The 16,832-nt window shown below is 37.4% G+C and overlaps 1 protein-coding gene across 1 annotated transcript in view; it reads right to left on the reverse strand.

Annotated features, from left to right (window-relative positions):
- Nucleotides 1-1,797: 1,797 nt before the first annotated feature.
- RRN3 (RNA polymerase I transcription factor RRN3) overlaps nucleotides 1,798-16,832 on the reverse strand; it is a 26,237-nt gene continuing 11,202 nt past the window's right edge. Inside the window, exons 10-18 of the mRNA XM_032793422.2 lie at nucleotides 15,714-15,809; nucleotides 13,993-14,128; nucleotides 10,876-11,006; nucleotides 10,287-10,417; nucleotides 9,169-9,353; nucleotides 7,579-7,687; nucleotides 5,931-6,083; nucleotides 4,857-4,944; nucleotides 1,798-3,452 (exon numbers count right to left, since the gene is read on the reverse strand). Coding sequence (XP_032649313.1) covers nucleotides 3,294-3,452; nucleotides 4,857-4,944; nucleotides 5,931-6,083; nucleotides 7,579-7,687; nucleotides 9,169-9,353; nucleotides 10,287-10,417; nucleotides 10,876-11,006; nucleotides 13,993-14,128; nucleotides 15,714-15,809 — 1,188 coding nt within the window. The 3' untranslated portion in view covers nucleotides 1,798-3,293. The remainder of the gene's footprint in view (nucleotides 3,453-4,856; nucleotides 4,945-5,930; nucleotides 6,084-7,578; nucleotides 7,688-9,168; nucleotides 9,354-10,286; nucleotides 10,418-10,875; nucleotides 11,007-13,992; nucleotides 14,129-15,713; nucleotides 15,810-16,832) is intronic.

Raw genomic sequence — 16,832 nt, forward strand, 5'->3', positions numbered from 1 at the left:
AAGATACTGATGCACGTTAGACCACGTCAGCATAGGTACTCTCCCCTCTTAAAATGAAACTTACAACCCCAGAAAGGATTGAAGAAATATGTGGTTCACAGCTAGGACAATTGCAGATCTGTCTGAATGTCCACCTCCAGGACAGGGACTACTGAACTCCAGAAGGGCTATATTTAAAATAATACAATACATCTCTAATGGAAACTACAGGGGGCCTATCATGGAATCTGCCCATGACAGCAGGTTTTAGTTCTCTCATGAAGAGTTACATCAATTACACAAGCAGGGCACAAATACTCATCAAACCAAATTTTCAGCAGGCCAATAGAGGCCCACTGAATGTGTGGGCCCATCCATTTGTACATGTAAAAATCCTGTCTTTAGATAAGAAAAGGCAGTAAGATACACTCGCACATACAGATTTTCTAATGTGGGTAGTTAGATCCATGCTGAAAATTTAGCACATTATGTCAAATTAAGAGTTTCATACCTTAAAAGCAGTAAATAATTAATTGCTTGGGGGTATATTCAGAAATATTTACTTAAAACTGGGTATTTTCAGTCAGCCCCCACTTCCTACGCACTGGCTTGGTATCTGCAGCACTCACATCACAGTCCTCACTTCTAATGGCCCAAGTCAGACTTTGTACAGGCTGGGAAGTGATACTGTGGTCTGACATGCATTTGTTTAAGACTTCATTCAAGTCTTAAACAAATCTGCTTTTTCTTTCTCCACAAAAGTCAGCGGAATCAGACGTAATTACTAAATTATGAGTTGTACTGGAAGGGTCCCTCAAACTGTTGTCAGCAAACTGAAGTGAAGGAAATGAGATGAAATCAGCCCTTTCTGGATACTACTACAAATCTCTGGCAGAGATTATTTATAACTAGCTCTCATAAAAATACTTTTGTAGAGGCATTTTTGCTTTTGACTACACTAAATGTCATGTATTTTCAAATTAATTTCCCAGAGATACAGATACCCAAAAATGACATCCTTCTCAAAAGACACACACAGACCTTACGTCATATGCCACATGATAAGCAGTGGGCTATATATATTGCTAGTTAGACCTGAATGGAAAATGTAAAGATGTTGGGAGAAAAACCAGACTCCCCCTTTCATTTTCCAGCCAGCTGTATGCTCAGTATTCTCACTATAATTTTGCCCAGCAAAGTATAAACACTTCTAGAAAAAGTGCAGCTTAATAAGCTTATTAGCTAAGAGTTGTTGCCTCCTTTTGTTATGGTTATAAAAGCATAAATGGGAAAAACAAGCAAAGAGAATGCAGTGTCCATAGTCTTTGTGATCACACATAGCCCTAATCAGGGATTTATCACAGACTAAGACACAGAAACAATGTGGGTGCCCCTTGTTAAAATACTGCTTACACAGAAGATCCCTGACAGTCTAACACCCTGAAAAGTCTGGTGTTGACTGTTTGACTAGCTAGGACAACTGAATATGTGCTCATTTTTTTAACATTACAATCTTCAAGATGTCCCAAAATATGGGTCTAGAGACAAAGCAAATATTTTTCTAGAGCTAATAAAAAAATATATATATCTCGCACACGTACGCAAATCCCCAGATCACATACAAGACATAGCAATGTTAGCCAGAAAAAAAACTGGCATTATGTTTTGGAAAAAAGTCTTATAGCTGAGTTCATCCAACATGTTGACAAAGCCATTGGTGTCCTGCGGAAGAATACAATCTTTCAATCACTTTGGAACCATTCTTTCCTTACTGTTGCTTAAGATGAGTATTTTTATGTTGGGAGATAAGGCAATTGATTTCAAATTCAATTCTCTTTTTATTGTTCTGGAATGACAGCAGAAGGGGGTGAGATTTAAAACAAAAAAAACAAACAAAAGATAACCAGTTCATGTATAGATACAGGAAAATTAATTTTGCCATGTCATCCCCAAACCTCTCTCTCATCCAAAGTCTACACCTGATCAGTATCATCACACAGTCCTTCAGAAGGAACATGCCAAATCAGGTGCTTTTGAAACCTATACTACCACATCCTGTGTCATCCTCCAGTGGCTAGATCACATATAGAATTCCATTTATTTTTGTGTAAGTCTATGTTTTGCAAGCATCTGCATGTGTCAAGTTTATTCTGATTCCCACCCAATGCTCAAGTCTTGAAAGTCTAACAAATAAGAGTCTAAACAAAAGGTCAGATCTGTGGAGTTGCAGAGAATTTTGCCCAAAATACTTAAAATTTTACTATTTTCAAACAGAACTCAGACTTATTTTTTTTAAAAGGGTTTGTAATCTAACGGAAGCATTGTGCAGATATTGCCAGTTCATTTTGCAGTAATTATTTATATATGCATTCAAACCTCTCCCGCCTAAAAATCCAATCATGTAAAACAAAACAAAGTAATGGTAAGGTAAAGAAATTCCCTGCAGTGACACATGAGGAGAATTGCATCTTTTCCTTTCTATAAACAAAGGGTTATTTTTGTAGTTTCGCAATTCACAAATATAGAGTTCTAAAAATAATAAATACCTACCCTTATACAGTCCTTTTCATCCTCAGAACTTAAAGCACTGCACAACATTTCTTGAACTGACTACGTATCATATGATCACACATTAAGCTGCTTTCATGTCACTTTCAAAACTGACAACTGTCTGAGGTGTTGAAAGTCTGAACTTTCACACTTAAAATTTTTTTTCAACAAAATCTTATGCAGTGATAATAGCACCTTCCATGTTTAAAGTGCTTTACCACGTATTCTACAGATAGGGGAAGCTGAGGAAAAGAAGCTAAGTAATTTGTCAGAGGTCAGAGGGAGGCAAAGCCAGGCTGGAATCAGAACTCAGGCCCTGGTACCTCATCCTATGCTCAGTTTACTTGTTAGAAAGATAACTTAAAAACATACCCAATCAAAACACAATTAAACATTTAGAGTGCAATTTTAGTCCCACTGTAGTCAATGACAAGAGGGCCTAGGATTTCATCTTATAGAGCAAACACTATTAAACAAAAACTAATCAAGAAAAATAACTATAAATTATGTATAAACTATTTCAATATGAAAATTGTAAAATACTGCAGTTTATTCTCTAGCCTGTTCTAGCAATGTATGAAATTAATCAGAACACATCTCTGTAGAAATCTGAGCAAGTTTAAGAAAAAATTAGAGTCTTTCTTCTTTAATATGATTACCAAAACAAGTAAAATCTTCAGAGTTTGGAAAGTTGATCAGAAAGTCTCTTTAAAGAATAAAAATTGCACACAGCTTTTGAGCCATTTAATTTCTGATTTTCAAAGTCAGAGGTGCCGTTGTACATATGTTTCTGAAGGGGATCCTACACTGCTTGCCGGGCTCAGAATATTTGAGTCATAAGAATTTGGAGCAATTCCAACCAAGCCATCATTTTGAGGTGTTTCTCCTTTCAGAAAGTCATCATCTTCATCTTCAGTTGTACACTACGCGAACAGAAAAAATGTTAGTGAAAACAGAAAGACATTATAGTACCTTAAATAGAGTTTCAAGGCTTAGGTTTAAATTTCTTCAACAGAAAAGTTATCTGAACACTACATGAGATTTACCAGAGTATGTTAGTTGGCCCACTAAAATAAAACAGTTCTCATGAGGCTCCCAGTCTCTGCTTCGTAACACAGCTAGTAGATTTCACACCACAGAGAAACATCTATCTGACCAACAGGTACATATGTCTAGACAAGTGGACAAAAGTCCTGGAAATCTGGGCATTTCTGGTATTCATTTGCTAAAAGCATTTATCTAATTTTCTGGCCAAAAAAAGTGCTGAAAACCAGAAATGTGTTTTTAAATAAACTCTGAAATAATTCAAAATGCTGCAATAATACTGTCTACCTATTAAACAGATAAAGCAAGACTGTGGCGGCCAATTACCACAATACATATATACACAAGCAATCCTGTATTATTCACATAGCTCTAACAATGTGCTACATACTGTACCGTATACAAAGATACACCCCCTGGCAGAAAGAGTTTTCAAGCTCAGTCATAGAACTCTGGCTGACCTGGAAAGTCTACAGGTTTTTTTTTTTTTTTTTTTTTAATAAGTTCATGGCTTGTAGGCCTCACAGAGGTCATACAGTTTTAAGGAGTTGAATGAAGAGAGGTGGCTACTTGACGGACAGATGGGAAGAGAATTCCACACGTAGATTGCAAAGTGTACATAGACAGGAGTGGCAGAAGGAAGTGAAACAATTAGATAATGTGGAGATAGCTGTTCTAGGAATACTTTAATGGACAGAACCTGGGATCATTGGCAGGGCAGAGGGAAGCTTTAATAACTGTAGTTTATTGTGAGAATAGATCCAAAACAGATCTAAAAGTGGCATCCATAAAAATCATCACAGGGGCTTAATGAGAAAAAACAAACTAAATCTCTTATACTACACTGATCTCAATCTGTGCCAGCATCCTAACCCACCAGCCTGTATGTCAGCTCCTCCTTCAATCAGAAGAGAGATATCATTGTATCTGTTTGATGATTCACAGCAGTTGGCCCATAGTGCTAGCATCAGAGCACAATTATGAATATATCCACAAAAGGAGAAATTAAACAGTTATCTGAGGGCCATGACGATCTCCCATCTCCCCACAAATTAGATAAAGAATGCATTTTCTATATGCACAAAGCTTCCGCAATTCTGCACGGCTAATAATTCAGTGCTGGTTTCCCACTAATATTAAGCATTTTGTGACCCCCCCCCAAAATGAAAGTATACTTCCCTAATGTCAATTGATGCAGGATTTAAGTTTATTTTCTTTAACCAAAAATAAAATAAACCCCCAGAAACCACACACACAAATCATTTCTGACAGGAAGGAGTTACCTTTTTAAAGGGTTTCTTAAGTTCTTGAAGATCTTCAGTACTCAGTTCTTCCCAAATCTGATAAATAGGATCAATGGTCTTCTTTGATCTGATAACATAAATTGCAGCATAGTACAAATAAACCGAATAAAGTTGCACAAGAAGTTATGAACCAGGCATTTCATTTTAATATTGTATTATGTAATTCTTTACATTTCTCTAGAGCCTTGCAGAGGATCTTATACACTTTACAGACTAATTGTAAGAACACTTCCTGTGGTAGGTAAATAATCTCCAGCTCACTGACAGGTAAAGCAATGCATCGAGAAGTTATATAGGTTTTCCTGAACAGACTGAGTGGTAGGATTAGGAACAGAACTCAGCTCTTCCAATAATGTATTTTAATGCATAGGCAGTGCTTCCTCAGCCAACTATAATTTTCTTCTAGCCTGTAATCCTGCCCACAGGATTTACCGGACTTCTGTCCAGCACTTTTATTCCTTTAGAGCAAGGACTCACTGCAACCCTTTTTAGGCTAGAGGATGGCTTGTGCAGAAAAATCTATTTAAGATGGTCATCTTTTGTATGTTAAAGAACCCATCTGCACAAACATTCATGGATCAAAGAATATAAGCATTCCAGGTTAGAGAGCTTCAAGAACAGCCCATCTAACTAATAATGAAAGCCTCTGAAAACAAACCAGGTGCCATCTCGCACATGGTGCCAATCCCAGAGATGCAAGAAACTACCACTGGATGGACTTCAGTACATTTTGTTATGCTAATATTACGAATTGGACTCATTAAAGAGGGGTAGATAAAAGAAAATTTACCTAAAGTAACCTTTTACCAAATGCAGTATGAGAGGATGGGCCCCTTTTCCCTTCCCCACACCCAAAACCTACAGAGTGCACAAACTCCAATTCTCCAGCTTCTGACAGTCTCAGTCCTACAAAAACAACTTATGTAGAACTAGAGTGTTTTCACTTATAATACAACAATACATTTTAGAAGAACAGAACAGTCACCTTAAGTGTGTTCTTTAAATTTATTTTATGCAAGGCAGAAATTAGTTTATTGCATTGGAAATCTATACCTTTTGAGAATGTAAGGATCAAATGGGAAAAAACTGTCAAGCGGGTTAGTGCAAGTCTGTACAGAATCACCCCCACTGCTGCTTCTGATGACTGGCAAAAATTGCCTGTTGTTCCTTTCAATGATGGTGTAGCAGAATACCAACTGGTATTTCCTTAAACAAACAAAAACCATGGATAAGTATAAGCACCTCTAACTACAAGGAAAGCAAATAATTTCACAAGATATTCAAGTGGGCTGAGACATATTACAGAAATATCCAAATTCCATTTTATGACTAACAGCAGGATTTAACAATATAATCAGAACAAAGGAGCTTATAAATGAAGTCTATCTAACCAATTCTACTCTCGACAGAAGTTTATTGCAAGTACAGTAACTCCTCACTTAAAGTCGTCCCGGTTAACATTGTTAGGTTGCTGATCAATTAGGGAACAATTCAATTTAGGGAAACATGCTCAGCCTGCTTTGGGGTCCACCTGCTATGGAGGAAGAGTAGCGACCATTGAAAACCTAAGCTGGTGCAGGGCTTGTAACCAGGGAGGAGCCGCAGCTTCCATTATCAAAGACTCCCCTTATGTTCCCTGTGCAGCAAGGCCGCCCAGCAGAAAACTATCAAGACAGTCCAGCTGTCCCTCCCCCCACTGCTATGTGCTGCTCCTGCCCTTGTCGCCTGGGGCTGTATCCCAGAGACCTACCTGCTTGCACTGTGCGTGGGGGGGCGGAACCTAATGTCAAAAGATGTCCCAGACTCCTGCTTGCTGTGGCGTGGGGGGGGGGGGGGGACCTAATGTCAAGATGTCCCCGTCCCCCTGCTCCAGCACCCCGCTTACCCCTTCTTCACATAGAGCAGGAAAGGGACATGGGGAAGAGAGACAGAGCTTGGGGCAACAGCTGCTGTCTCAACTTCCTGATCCACTTAAAAAGACAATGCACTTAAGAGTGGGTCAGCTTACTTAAAGGGGCAGTGTGCACCTCTCTCTCCCTCCCACACAAGGTGTGTGTGTCTGTCTCTGTCTGCCATGCTGTCTCCCCTCCCAGGCTACATTAACAACGTGTTAACCCTTGAGGGCTCAGCCAAGTGCTAGTTCATCATTTAGCAGCAAGGCATTCCCTGAGCAATAACCCTCCCTCTTCCACCCTCTAACTTCAACCAAGCTTCAAAATCACTATATCACAGTATTCAATTGTTTGTTTAAAATGTACACTGTGTGTATATCTATACAACGTATAGTTTTTTGTCTGGTGAAAAAAATTTCCCTGCAACCAACCCCACCCCCCATTTACATTAATTCTCATGGGGAAATTGGATTTGCTTAAAGTCGCATTTTTCAGGACTATAACTACAACGTTCAGTGAGGAGTTACTGTATATAAATTCTGCACCATCACAAAGCAATGAAACAACTCTACTTAACTACAGGGTTTCATTTCATCTGGATTAGCTATAAACTGCTCTCACTCAATATATGGGTAATATTCCAACACTGAAGGGGCTATCGTATATTATTTTATACTATAATCTATAGTCATTATACAAACATACAAGTTTACAAAAAATGTTAATCTTCAAAATACCACACTATGGTTATATATTCAGATTGATATGGTTCATATAAAGTTTAAACTGAAAAAATAAATAATAGTTACCTCGTAATAGCAGCAAACAAGTTAACAATGGAGGGTAAGCAAATCTTCAGAGGGTTTAGCTGACACATGACTATGCGTTCAAAATTTAAGTTCTGCAGGTAGGCCAACCCTTCAAAATAAGGATGGTGTACAATAAATACTATGGATTTATACAGTGTTTTTCCATGTTCAAAGCACAGTACAAATTAAACTAGTCTCACAACCCCCATGAAGGTAGATAATCATTCCTACTTTACAGATAGGGAAACAGAAAGAAGTGACTTTTCCCTAAGGCCACACAGCAAGTCAGTAGCAGAGTTCATATTAGAACTCTCCCAAAGTTGTGCCATCTCTCATTATGACTTTAGAGTAATAAAAGGTAAGATCATGTTTCTCCTGTGTTCAGAGAATACTTTGAAATCAAGTGCAAGAATTCATTATAAAAAATTGTATATTTTATAAATTGTATATTAGATTATAAATATTAGATGATCGACCTGCAAGTTATGCAGCACTTACTCTTGGGGCCTGCACAAACAAAGCAGCAAGATCTTTTCAGTCATATGCCAGATGATTGTACAAATACAATGTGGAAATTCTAGAGTGACTTTTTTAAATTATTCAGCATTAAGATTTTTCAGACTGAATTTAAAAAAAAATCAGTTCTGGCTACATCAAGCAACATATAATATTAGAGGACAGCTGGGGACGCTAACTTGTCAAGCGGCTGCATGTAAAGCAATAGAAGGACGCTTTTGCAGAACATCTAAAGAAGATGGAGAGAAAAAGAAATATAATAAGGATGTCCCCCGGCCAGGCTATTCTGTCATATAATGAGACTACTAATAGTTATAAAATAAATGTAAGAAAATTGTGATGAATGCAGAAGTCTGTAAAGAACAAGACACAGAGTTCTGCAAGTAGAGAACACAAATAGCTTGTGTGATATAACAGGATTCCATATTTAATATGCTATTACAGATACAGTAGATGCTTAATTCATTATTAAGATTCTCCAGTCTGGCAGAGTTCTGCTCAGTTATGGCCATGGGGCTTTAAGGTTATTTTATGTTCCGATCAATCAAAAAATGCCCCCTACCTCTTACATAGCACTATTCATCAGCAGACTTTGAAGTTCTGGACCAGCCCCCAGTTTAAGTTAGAACAGCAGCAGGTTGCTCTAATTTATACTCAACTGCTCACAGTTTTACATGGTCCCTTCCATCAGCCAGGATCATCAGGGCACAGGGACACTCGAGTCACACTGCATGTATCAGCAACTGAAGGGGTGGCACAGACCCACTACACCAGCTCTGTGCCACAAGGGGAACCCTTCATCAATTTATATTGATTTGTACTGGTAAAATAACACAGCATCCACTAGTGGGCCCAATGATTTTACCTGCATTGGTTTTTACTAGCTAAAAAGCAAGTTATCCAGCTTTGTATTCTGACACAAATACAAAGTCTTATACACTCTCTTTAAAATATAGTAATTTAACCTTCCCATAATTCACTTCACCAAATTGATCATTAGGAAATTAATATCTTTAGAGCTTTCACATTAATTCTGTTTTAATTTTATAGTACTGACACTTTCAATCTACTTACCTTTCCTTAAGTTTCCATCCAAAAGTTGCTTGTGGCGAAAAATTAAAGCATAAAACACAGCCTGGCACGTGGAGTAAAAAGGTCCATGAAGAACAACATCACAGTAAGCTTTTGTCCCCACATCCTGATTGTCAATGTAAATGTGCAGCCAGTTAACTAACAGATCCATGCATGCTTTCACTGTACTATAATGGAGAAACATGGTCTGTAAGAACACCATTTGACTCATGTATGAAAGATATTTTAAAAATATCTAAGGAACTTAATGTGTACTGTACAAGCAAATAAGCATAGAAAACATTTTATAAAGAAGTAGATTACACTGTCCATCTTGTCCTCTGTGCCAGCAGTTACTGAACAGTCTGCAACAATATTGAGAACCCCAAGCATCAGGAAGATTGAAGTATTGGTGAAGTGATGAGTTCATGAGAGGATCATTTGCAAAGTGGCCCACCAAATAAAAAGTTTGGAAATCTCTGTCTGAGCTGTGAGGCACAAACAACAAGAGAAACCTTCTGGTTCCAGTGTCAAATTAGGGTCAACATTAAGTCATTAAGCCCACTGCTTTTAACAATAGCTTCAGAAATCCTGAAGCCAATATCCCATACTATATAACATTCACAAAGGAAAAAAAGTCTACTCATCCACCTATTGAGCACACAAACTACAGAGACTAATCTATGCAATGAATACGAATAATTGCACTAAATGTTTCAGAGGTTTAGTGCAATGCCTATCACACTTGAAGATGTATGTTCAAAAATCAGTTTAGGGGCTGAATGTCAGACCTGTTGAGCACCCACAATTCCAACAAAAAGTCAAAGAGAACTACAGGTTCTTAGTACCTCTGATAAATCTGGTGTTTGATTACCTCATCCTTACCCAGCAGGCATTAATCTACATCCCATAAATACAAAACTTTTCGGAAAACTCAGAGAACCCCAAAAGGGGAACAACAAGGACATTTTAGTTCAGAGTTATGGCTCATTGTCAGAGTTGTGGGAGCGGAACTGGCACATTATCTTTCCATACTTAAATCTAGTATATGCCATAAATCCTTCACTTTTGACCATATACAAAGTATAAAATATTTTAAATGATCTAGCAACATTACTTACGCAATTGGAATAAAGTTAGCCCTTGCCAAGAAGCTGCCAATATAACTTCCAGCCGTCTGTCTGATCACCACAGGATTATTTGGATTCTGCAATTTTTTCCAAAGATAGTCTAAGAATGCTTCTGCAAACCCCTGCAAAACAAAACAAAAACAAAAAAAACACATTCAAACTATTAACCCTAATGCTGATGCCATCTGTAAACAGAGACTCCTGACACCAGTGTACTCATTTTTGGTACAAACAAACAACCTTTCTGTACCAAAAGTTTACTATAAAATTTATAACTATCAAAAAAAAAAAAAAAAAAAAAAAAAAGAGACAGAGACTATGCAAATACTCCTACAAATGTTGAAAGGAACGTCCTTTGAGAATTTGCATATTTTTTGTTTTTTAACACTGTGCTGGCAAAGGAGAAAGAAAATAAAGAGAACAGGGATAAAAATGTGCCTTCTCAGCTAGATATGGATTGGCACTGGGTTATCAGTTAAATTAATCAGCTTAACATAACTTTATCCGCTAGGAGAACAAACAAACATGCAACAGATATAATAGGAGAGGTGCACTTTAGGAAGTGTATGCTTGTACTCACCAATTTAAAGCTACAGATGTGAAACATGAAATACTGTACATGACATGAAGCATGGGTTGGCAAAATGAGCTTGTCAAAGACAGTAACCAGATCCCTATACAAGTCCTTCGTATTGTTAACATCAAGCTTTCCTATTTAAAAAGAAAAAAGAGGGAAGGGGAGTTTGTCCAGTCACAAAGGCACTTAGATTTTTCTCAAAATTACAGTTAATATTTTAAAGGAACACTGCCAGACAGATTAGACTCCAAATGTTAGGGTCTATATACCCAGTATTAATGTAAATGCTTCCTGATATTAATTTCAATTAAGTTTTTTTGTTTAGGTTTGGATTTAAACATTCCCCAGAGCTGTTAGATATGCAAATATTGCAATATTGTGCTAGCGCAGAACAGCCAGAAAGTGAAACTAAGTCACATAGTATCTGCGTTCCAGATGAGTGAAATACAAAAAGAAATCTAATTTTTAAATGTTCTTGCTTGTTTAATAATTGAGGCTTAGCACCACAAATGCATGATTAAATATAGCTTTCCTTCTACCAATGTCCCTTTCAGATATTTGTTCTTATAAATTTCAAGAGAAAAAAAACCACTACTTTTCTTTTGCATTTCAATATATATGATTTAAATCCCAATTTGAACTCAATGATTGGTTGCAGGATAGCTACCTCTGATATATAAATTATACAAATAATTAGGGCTGTCAAACGATTAAAAAAGTTAACAGTGATTAATCGTGCAATTAAAAAAAATTAACCACACTTAATCATGCGATTAATAGTGCTGTTAAACAATAGAATACCATTTATTTAAATATTTTTGGATGTTTTTACATTTTTTAATATCTTGATTTCAATTACACAGAATATAAAGCATACAATGCTCACTTTATTTTTTATTACAAATATTTGCACTGTAAAAAACAAAAGAAATAGTATTTTTCAATTCACCTCCTACAAGTACTGTGGGGCAATCTCTTTATCATGAAAGTTGAACTTACAAATGTAGAATTATGTACAAAAAAACTGCATTCAAAAATAAAACAATGTAAAATTTTAGAGCCTGCAAGTTCACTCAGTTCTATTTCTTGTTCAGCCAATTGCTCAGACAAACAAGTTTGTTTACATTTGTAGGAGATAATGCTGCCCACTTCTTGTTTACAATGTCACCTGAAAGTGAGAACAGGCATTTTCATGGCACTGTTGTAGCTGGCGTCACAAGATATTTACATGCCAGATGCGTTAAAGATTCATATGTGCCTTCATGCTTCAACCACTATTCCAGAGGACACGTTTCCATGCTAATGATGGGTTCTCAACAACAATCCAAACCAGTGCAGACCGACACATGTCCATTTTCATTATCTGAGCCAGATGCCACCAGCAGAAGGCTGATTTTCTTCTTTGGTGATTTGGGTTCTGTAGTTTCTGCATCTGAGTGTTGCTCTTTAAGACTTCTAAAAGCATGCTCCACATCTCATCCCTCTCAGATTCTGGAAGGCATTTTAGATTCTTACACCTTGGGTCCAGTGCTGTAGCTATCTTTCAAACTCTGACATTAGTACCTTCTTTGCATTTTGTCAGATCTGCAGTGAAAGTGTTCTTAAAATGAACAACATATGCTGGGTCATCATCCGAGACTGCTATAACATGAAATATATGGCAGAATGTGGGTAAAACAGAGCAGGAGACAAAATTCTCCCCCAAGGAATTCAGTCACAAATTTAATTTACGCATTATTTTTTTAACAAAAGCCATCAGCATGGAAACATTTCCTCTGGAATGGTGGCCGAAGCATGAAGGAGCATACAAACCTTTAGCAAATCTGGCACGTACATATACGTCGGATGCATCCAACGAAGTGCGTATTCACTCACAAAAGCTCATGCTCCAATACGTCTGTTAGTCTATAAGGTGCAATAAGAAGAAGGCAGCATTATCTCCTGTAAATGTAAACAAGCTTGTTTGTCTTAGCGACTGGCTGAACAAGAAGTAGGACTGAGTGGACTTGTAGGCTCTAACATTTTACATTGTTTTGAGTGCAATTATGTAATAAAAAAATCAAATCTACATTTATAAGTAGTACTTGCATGACAAAGAGATTGCACTATGGTACTTCTATGAGGTGAACTGGAAAATACTATTTCTTTTGTTTATGTTTTTACAGTGCAAATACTGGTAATAAAAATATACACTTTGATTTCAATTACAACACAGAATACAATATATATGAAAATGTAGATAAATATCCAAAATATTCAATAAATTTCAATTGGTATTCTATTGTTTAACAGTGCAAGGATTTTTTTTTAATCGTGATTAATTTTTGAGTTAATTGTATGAGTTAACTGCGATTGACAACCTTAAAAATAATCTATAATTCTAATTATCAAAGTTATCATCAAGTAGAAGCAAGGGCGCATTGAGGGTATTACAGAAATTTTACAGTACCAAGACACCACAGAAGCAAAGTCGAAGGTAAGGCAGGAAAAATAAATACATAGGGCCAACTGAGTATAAACAAAAAAGATCAGAAAGGAAAAAGAGAAAGAAGGGGCTCAAATCAACAGATGAAAGGCCAGATTCTCTTCGCTGTTCTGACCCTTTGTACCAGTTTGGCAGCACAAAGTGGCTGAAAAGTCAATGGCTCTCCCAAACTGAGGAACTCCCCAGATTCCTCAGACAACACAGCTGGCTCCTTTACCTGTCTCATGTGGCTCCTGACATAGAGGACGTGTCAGGTTGGGAACAGGGTGGTGAGTTAGTCAGAACGCTACTGCTACTGCATTCCAGCTATTCTCAGCAGATGTATAGACAGTTGCCATACTTAGAGTATGACTAACGAGACTGCTCAGAAGTACACTGGGGCTGGTATAAAACAGGTCCCAGCATCAGGGAGCCAAAATTGGCTTCTTTGCCTCATCATCCAACTGCAGCTATGCCCAGCAGATATCTGTCACAGCTTTAAAAAAAAACAACAAACGATCTAGCCTATATCATGTTGCTGGGAGAAGAATTTTACAGCTGAAAAAACAGATTCTAGAGGACCAATCCTGCACTAGCAGAACTCTTATTATTATACTTAATTACTAACAAAACAACAGGCTCAGGTACATTATTACCATCTACATGGCAGATATCTTTAATGTAAGAAAACAGAATGTTCATCAAAATATCCAAGCGTTCTGCTAGTGGATGGGCCATCACGTCACTCCTACTGAAGGTATCTTTGTTTTCTTTTGTTTCTTCATCTTCCTCCTGTTAGATAAAGTAGCAGTTATAAAGCTCTCATATGTACTATACAACAAAGACTGTCACTATAAATCAGTGGTTGTCAAACTTTTGAACTGGTGACCCCTTTCACACAGCAAGCCTTTGAGTGTGACTCCCCTTATAAATATAGAAAACCTTTTTTTTTTAATTTAACACCATTATAAATGCTGGATGCTGACACCTCACGACCCTCAGTTTGAGAATTCCTGCTATAAATAAACCAAAACATACTTTCTCTGTTCAAAGTCATACATTTAGCACTACCAACATAATTCAAAATAATCACCATCAACTATGTAATTAATTCTTGTTCAGCTTAGTTATAAGAGCTACAAGCAAATATATACAAATATTGCTTTGTTGTACTGATGATGGGCTTAAGTCAATTACTTAGTACTCTGTAATAGGCTCTAGATGTATTTGCGCATATTTTTTGTGTAAGCCCCACTCCCCTTTGAACATGAATCAATCTCTGACAGAGAGAATAGGTTAATAACTGTCAACTCTTTTGGAATATTTACTCTCCATGGTAAATTGCCGATGGTGCACCAGGCAGACTGGACACAGGTTTTTAAACAGGAGTTACACCCACATGAATTATCGATGGAATGTCAGCCCACAGTTTTAACTTTAACACTAAAATTTCTTAGAGTTTGCTTTCAGATGTTCAGTGTTGTTTTAACACAAATCAACAACGGCAATTCAGTAGCTAGAACTTTTCCTTCCAATGCCAAAGCATATCGTTAGGGGACTATACGGTTGGAGGTACCAACTTTCAGTAAGTCTAAGACAAAGTTGAGCCCCTCAGTTCCTTAATGTTCTCATGCAGAGATCCTAACTAGGGCTAGGTGGAAACTGGTAATTCCATCTTGCAGAGGATTTTGAAATTTCTTTTTGTTCCAATTCAGAATGAAAAGCAACATTTTCAAAAATTTCCATCAAAGTGCCACAGGAAGTCCTGGTAGGCAACCAGGTGGGGAGCCTGGAATCGCCAACTTTAGGACAGTCTGCTTGGCAGACTGCTCCACAGCCAGTACCAGGACAGTTGCTCTGGTAGGCTGTCATGGAGCTAGGGCCCTGGATGCCTTGGGAGTTCAGGCTGCCAGGAAGCCAGGGCTTCCAAGCTCACAGCTGTCAGTCAGCCAGGGAGGCTGCAATGAGTCAGGAGCCTGGGCTGCTGAAGAGCGAGGCAAGCAAGCTGGCTGGTTTTCAGTGGAATTTTGTCAAAAATCAACATGGTCCTGTAGACGGTTTCAATTTTGATGAAACTGCAAATTCTGACAAAATGTTTCACATAACTGTTTCCAATCAGCTTTATGGTTAACTCATGTCCTGGGGTCCTGGCCAAATTCCACTTCAGTCATTACTTTCTACTTACTAAAATATTGCAAAGGCTAAAATCCCAAACTTGACTGAAGATTTGGATGTTTCTTGGCAGTTAACTTACAACCTAGTTATAACAAAGCAAGTTTGTACCTCATTGCCACTTTACAGGCAAAAACTAATACGACTCTCAACTGCTATTTAATTTTTTAAACATAAACATTCATTTTGAGAGTGCTTAGCCAACCATGTCAAAGAGTCCTTCCTCTGTGGTTTTTTCCTTGATATCAGAATTCTTAGCAGTTTCTTCAGCATCCTCAATATCTTGTCGTGGGGCACTTACCTGTAGTTAGAGATAAGGAAAAAAAAAATCTGATTTTTTTAAAGAAACCTTGGGTGCAGGAAAATGTAACCACACTATATTCTTTAAGTCAGATATAGATGACACTATTAACAGAGTTCGAGGGCTAAATATATGGTTTTTTTCAAAAACTAAGTATATAAACAAACACACAATATAAACGGCTTAAAACTTCACTCAAATACTTCCAGGAACTACATTTTCCTAATTTTCTTTAAGGGTTCGGGTGGCAAAAGGACTTAAGGCATGATTTGGTAGCTATGTGCATGAAACTGGACTTTAACTAACTTAAATTAGTTATAAAGTGGATAAATGTAAAGTAATGCACATTGGAAAAAAATAACCCCAACTATACATACAATATGACAGGGGCTAATTTAGCTACATCTAATCAGGAAAAAGATCTTGGAGTCATTGTGGATAGTTCTCTGAAGATGTCCACACAGTGTGCAGAGGCGGTCAAAAACACAAACAGGATGTTAGGAATTATTAAAAAGGGGATAGAGAATAAGACTGAGAATATATTATTGCCATTATATAAATCCATGGAACACCCACATCTCAAATACTGAGTACAGCTGTGGTCTCCTCATCTCAAAAAAGATATATTGGCACTAGAAAAAGTTCAGAAGAGGGCATCCACTTTCCTCCACATTTACTCATGATTTTATATGACCTCTATTCATACTCCCCTTAGTCTTCTCTTTTCCAGCTGAGCAGTCCTTTAAGCTCTTTAATCTGGTCCTCTGTGGGACCCTTTCCAAACCCCTAATGCATTTAGTTGCCTCTTTGAACTTTTTCTAGTGCAACTATATCTTTTTGAGTGAGTGAAAACGGCTGTACTCAGGTATTTGAGATGTGGGTGTTCCATGGATTGGCTAAGTATACTCTGTGTCTCCTCTCTGGCCAACAAATATGAAATATATTCTCTCGTTCTATATTCTCTTATCCCCCCTTATTTGTTCGTGTCACTTAATAATACCATAACATGCTCTGTTGAAGGAT

Source organism: Chelonoidis abingdonii, chromosome 9 (genome assembly GCF_003597395.2).
Source record: "Chelonoidis abingdonii isolate Lonesome George chromosome 9, CheloAbing_2.0, whole genome shotgun sequence".
NCBI classification, from domain to species: Eukaryota; Metazoa; Chordata; order Testudines; family Testudinidae; genus Chelonoidis; species Chelonoidis abingdonii.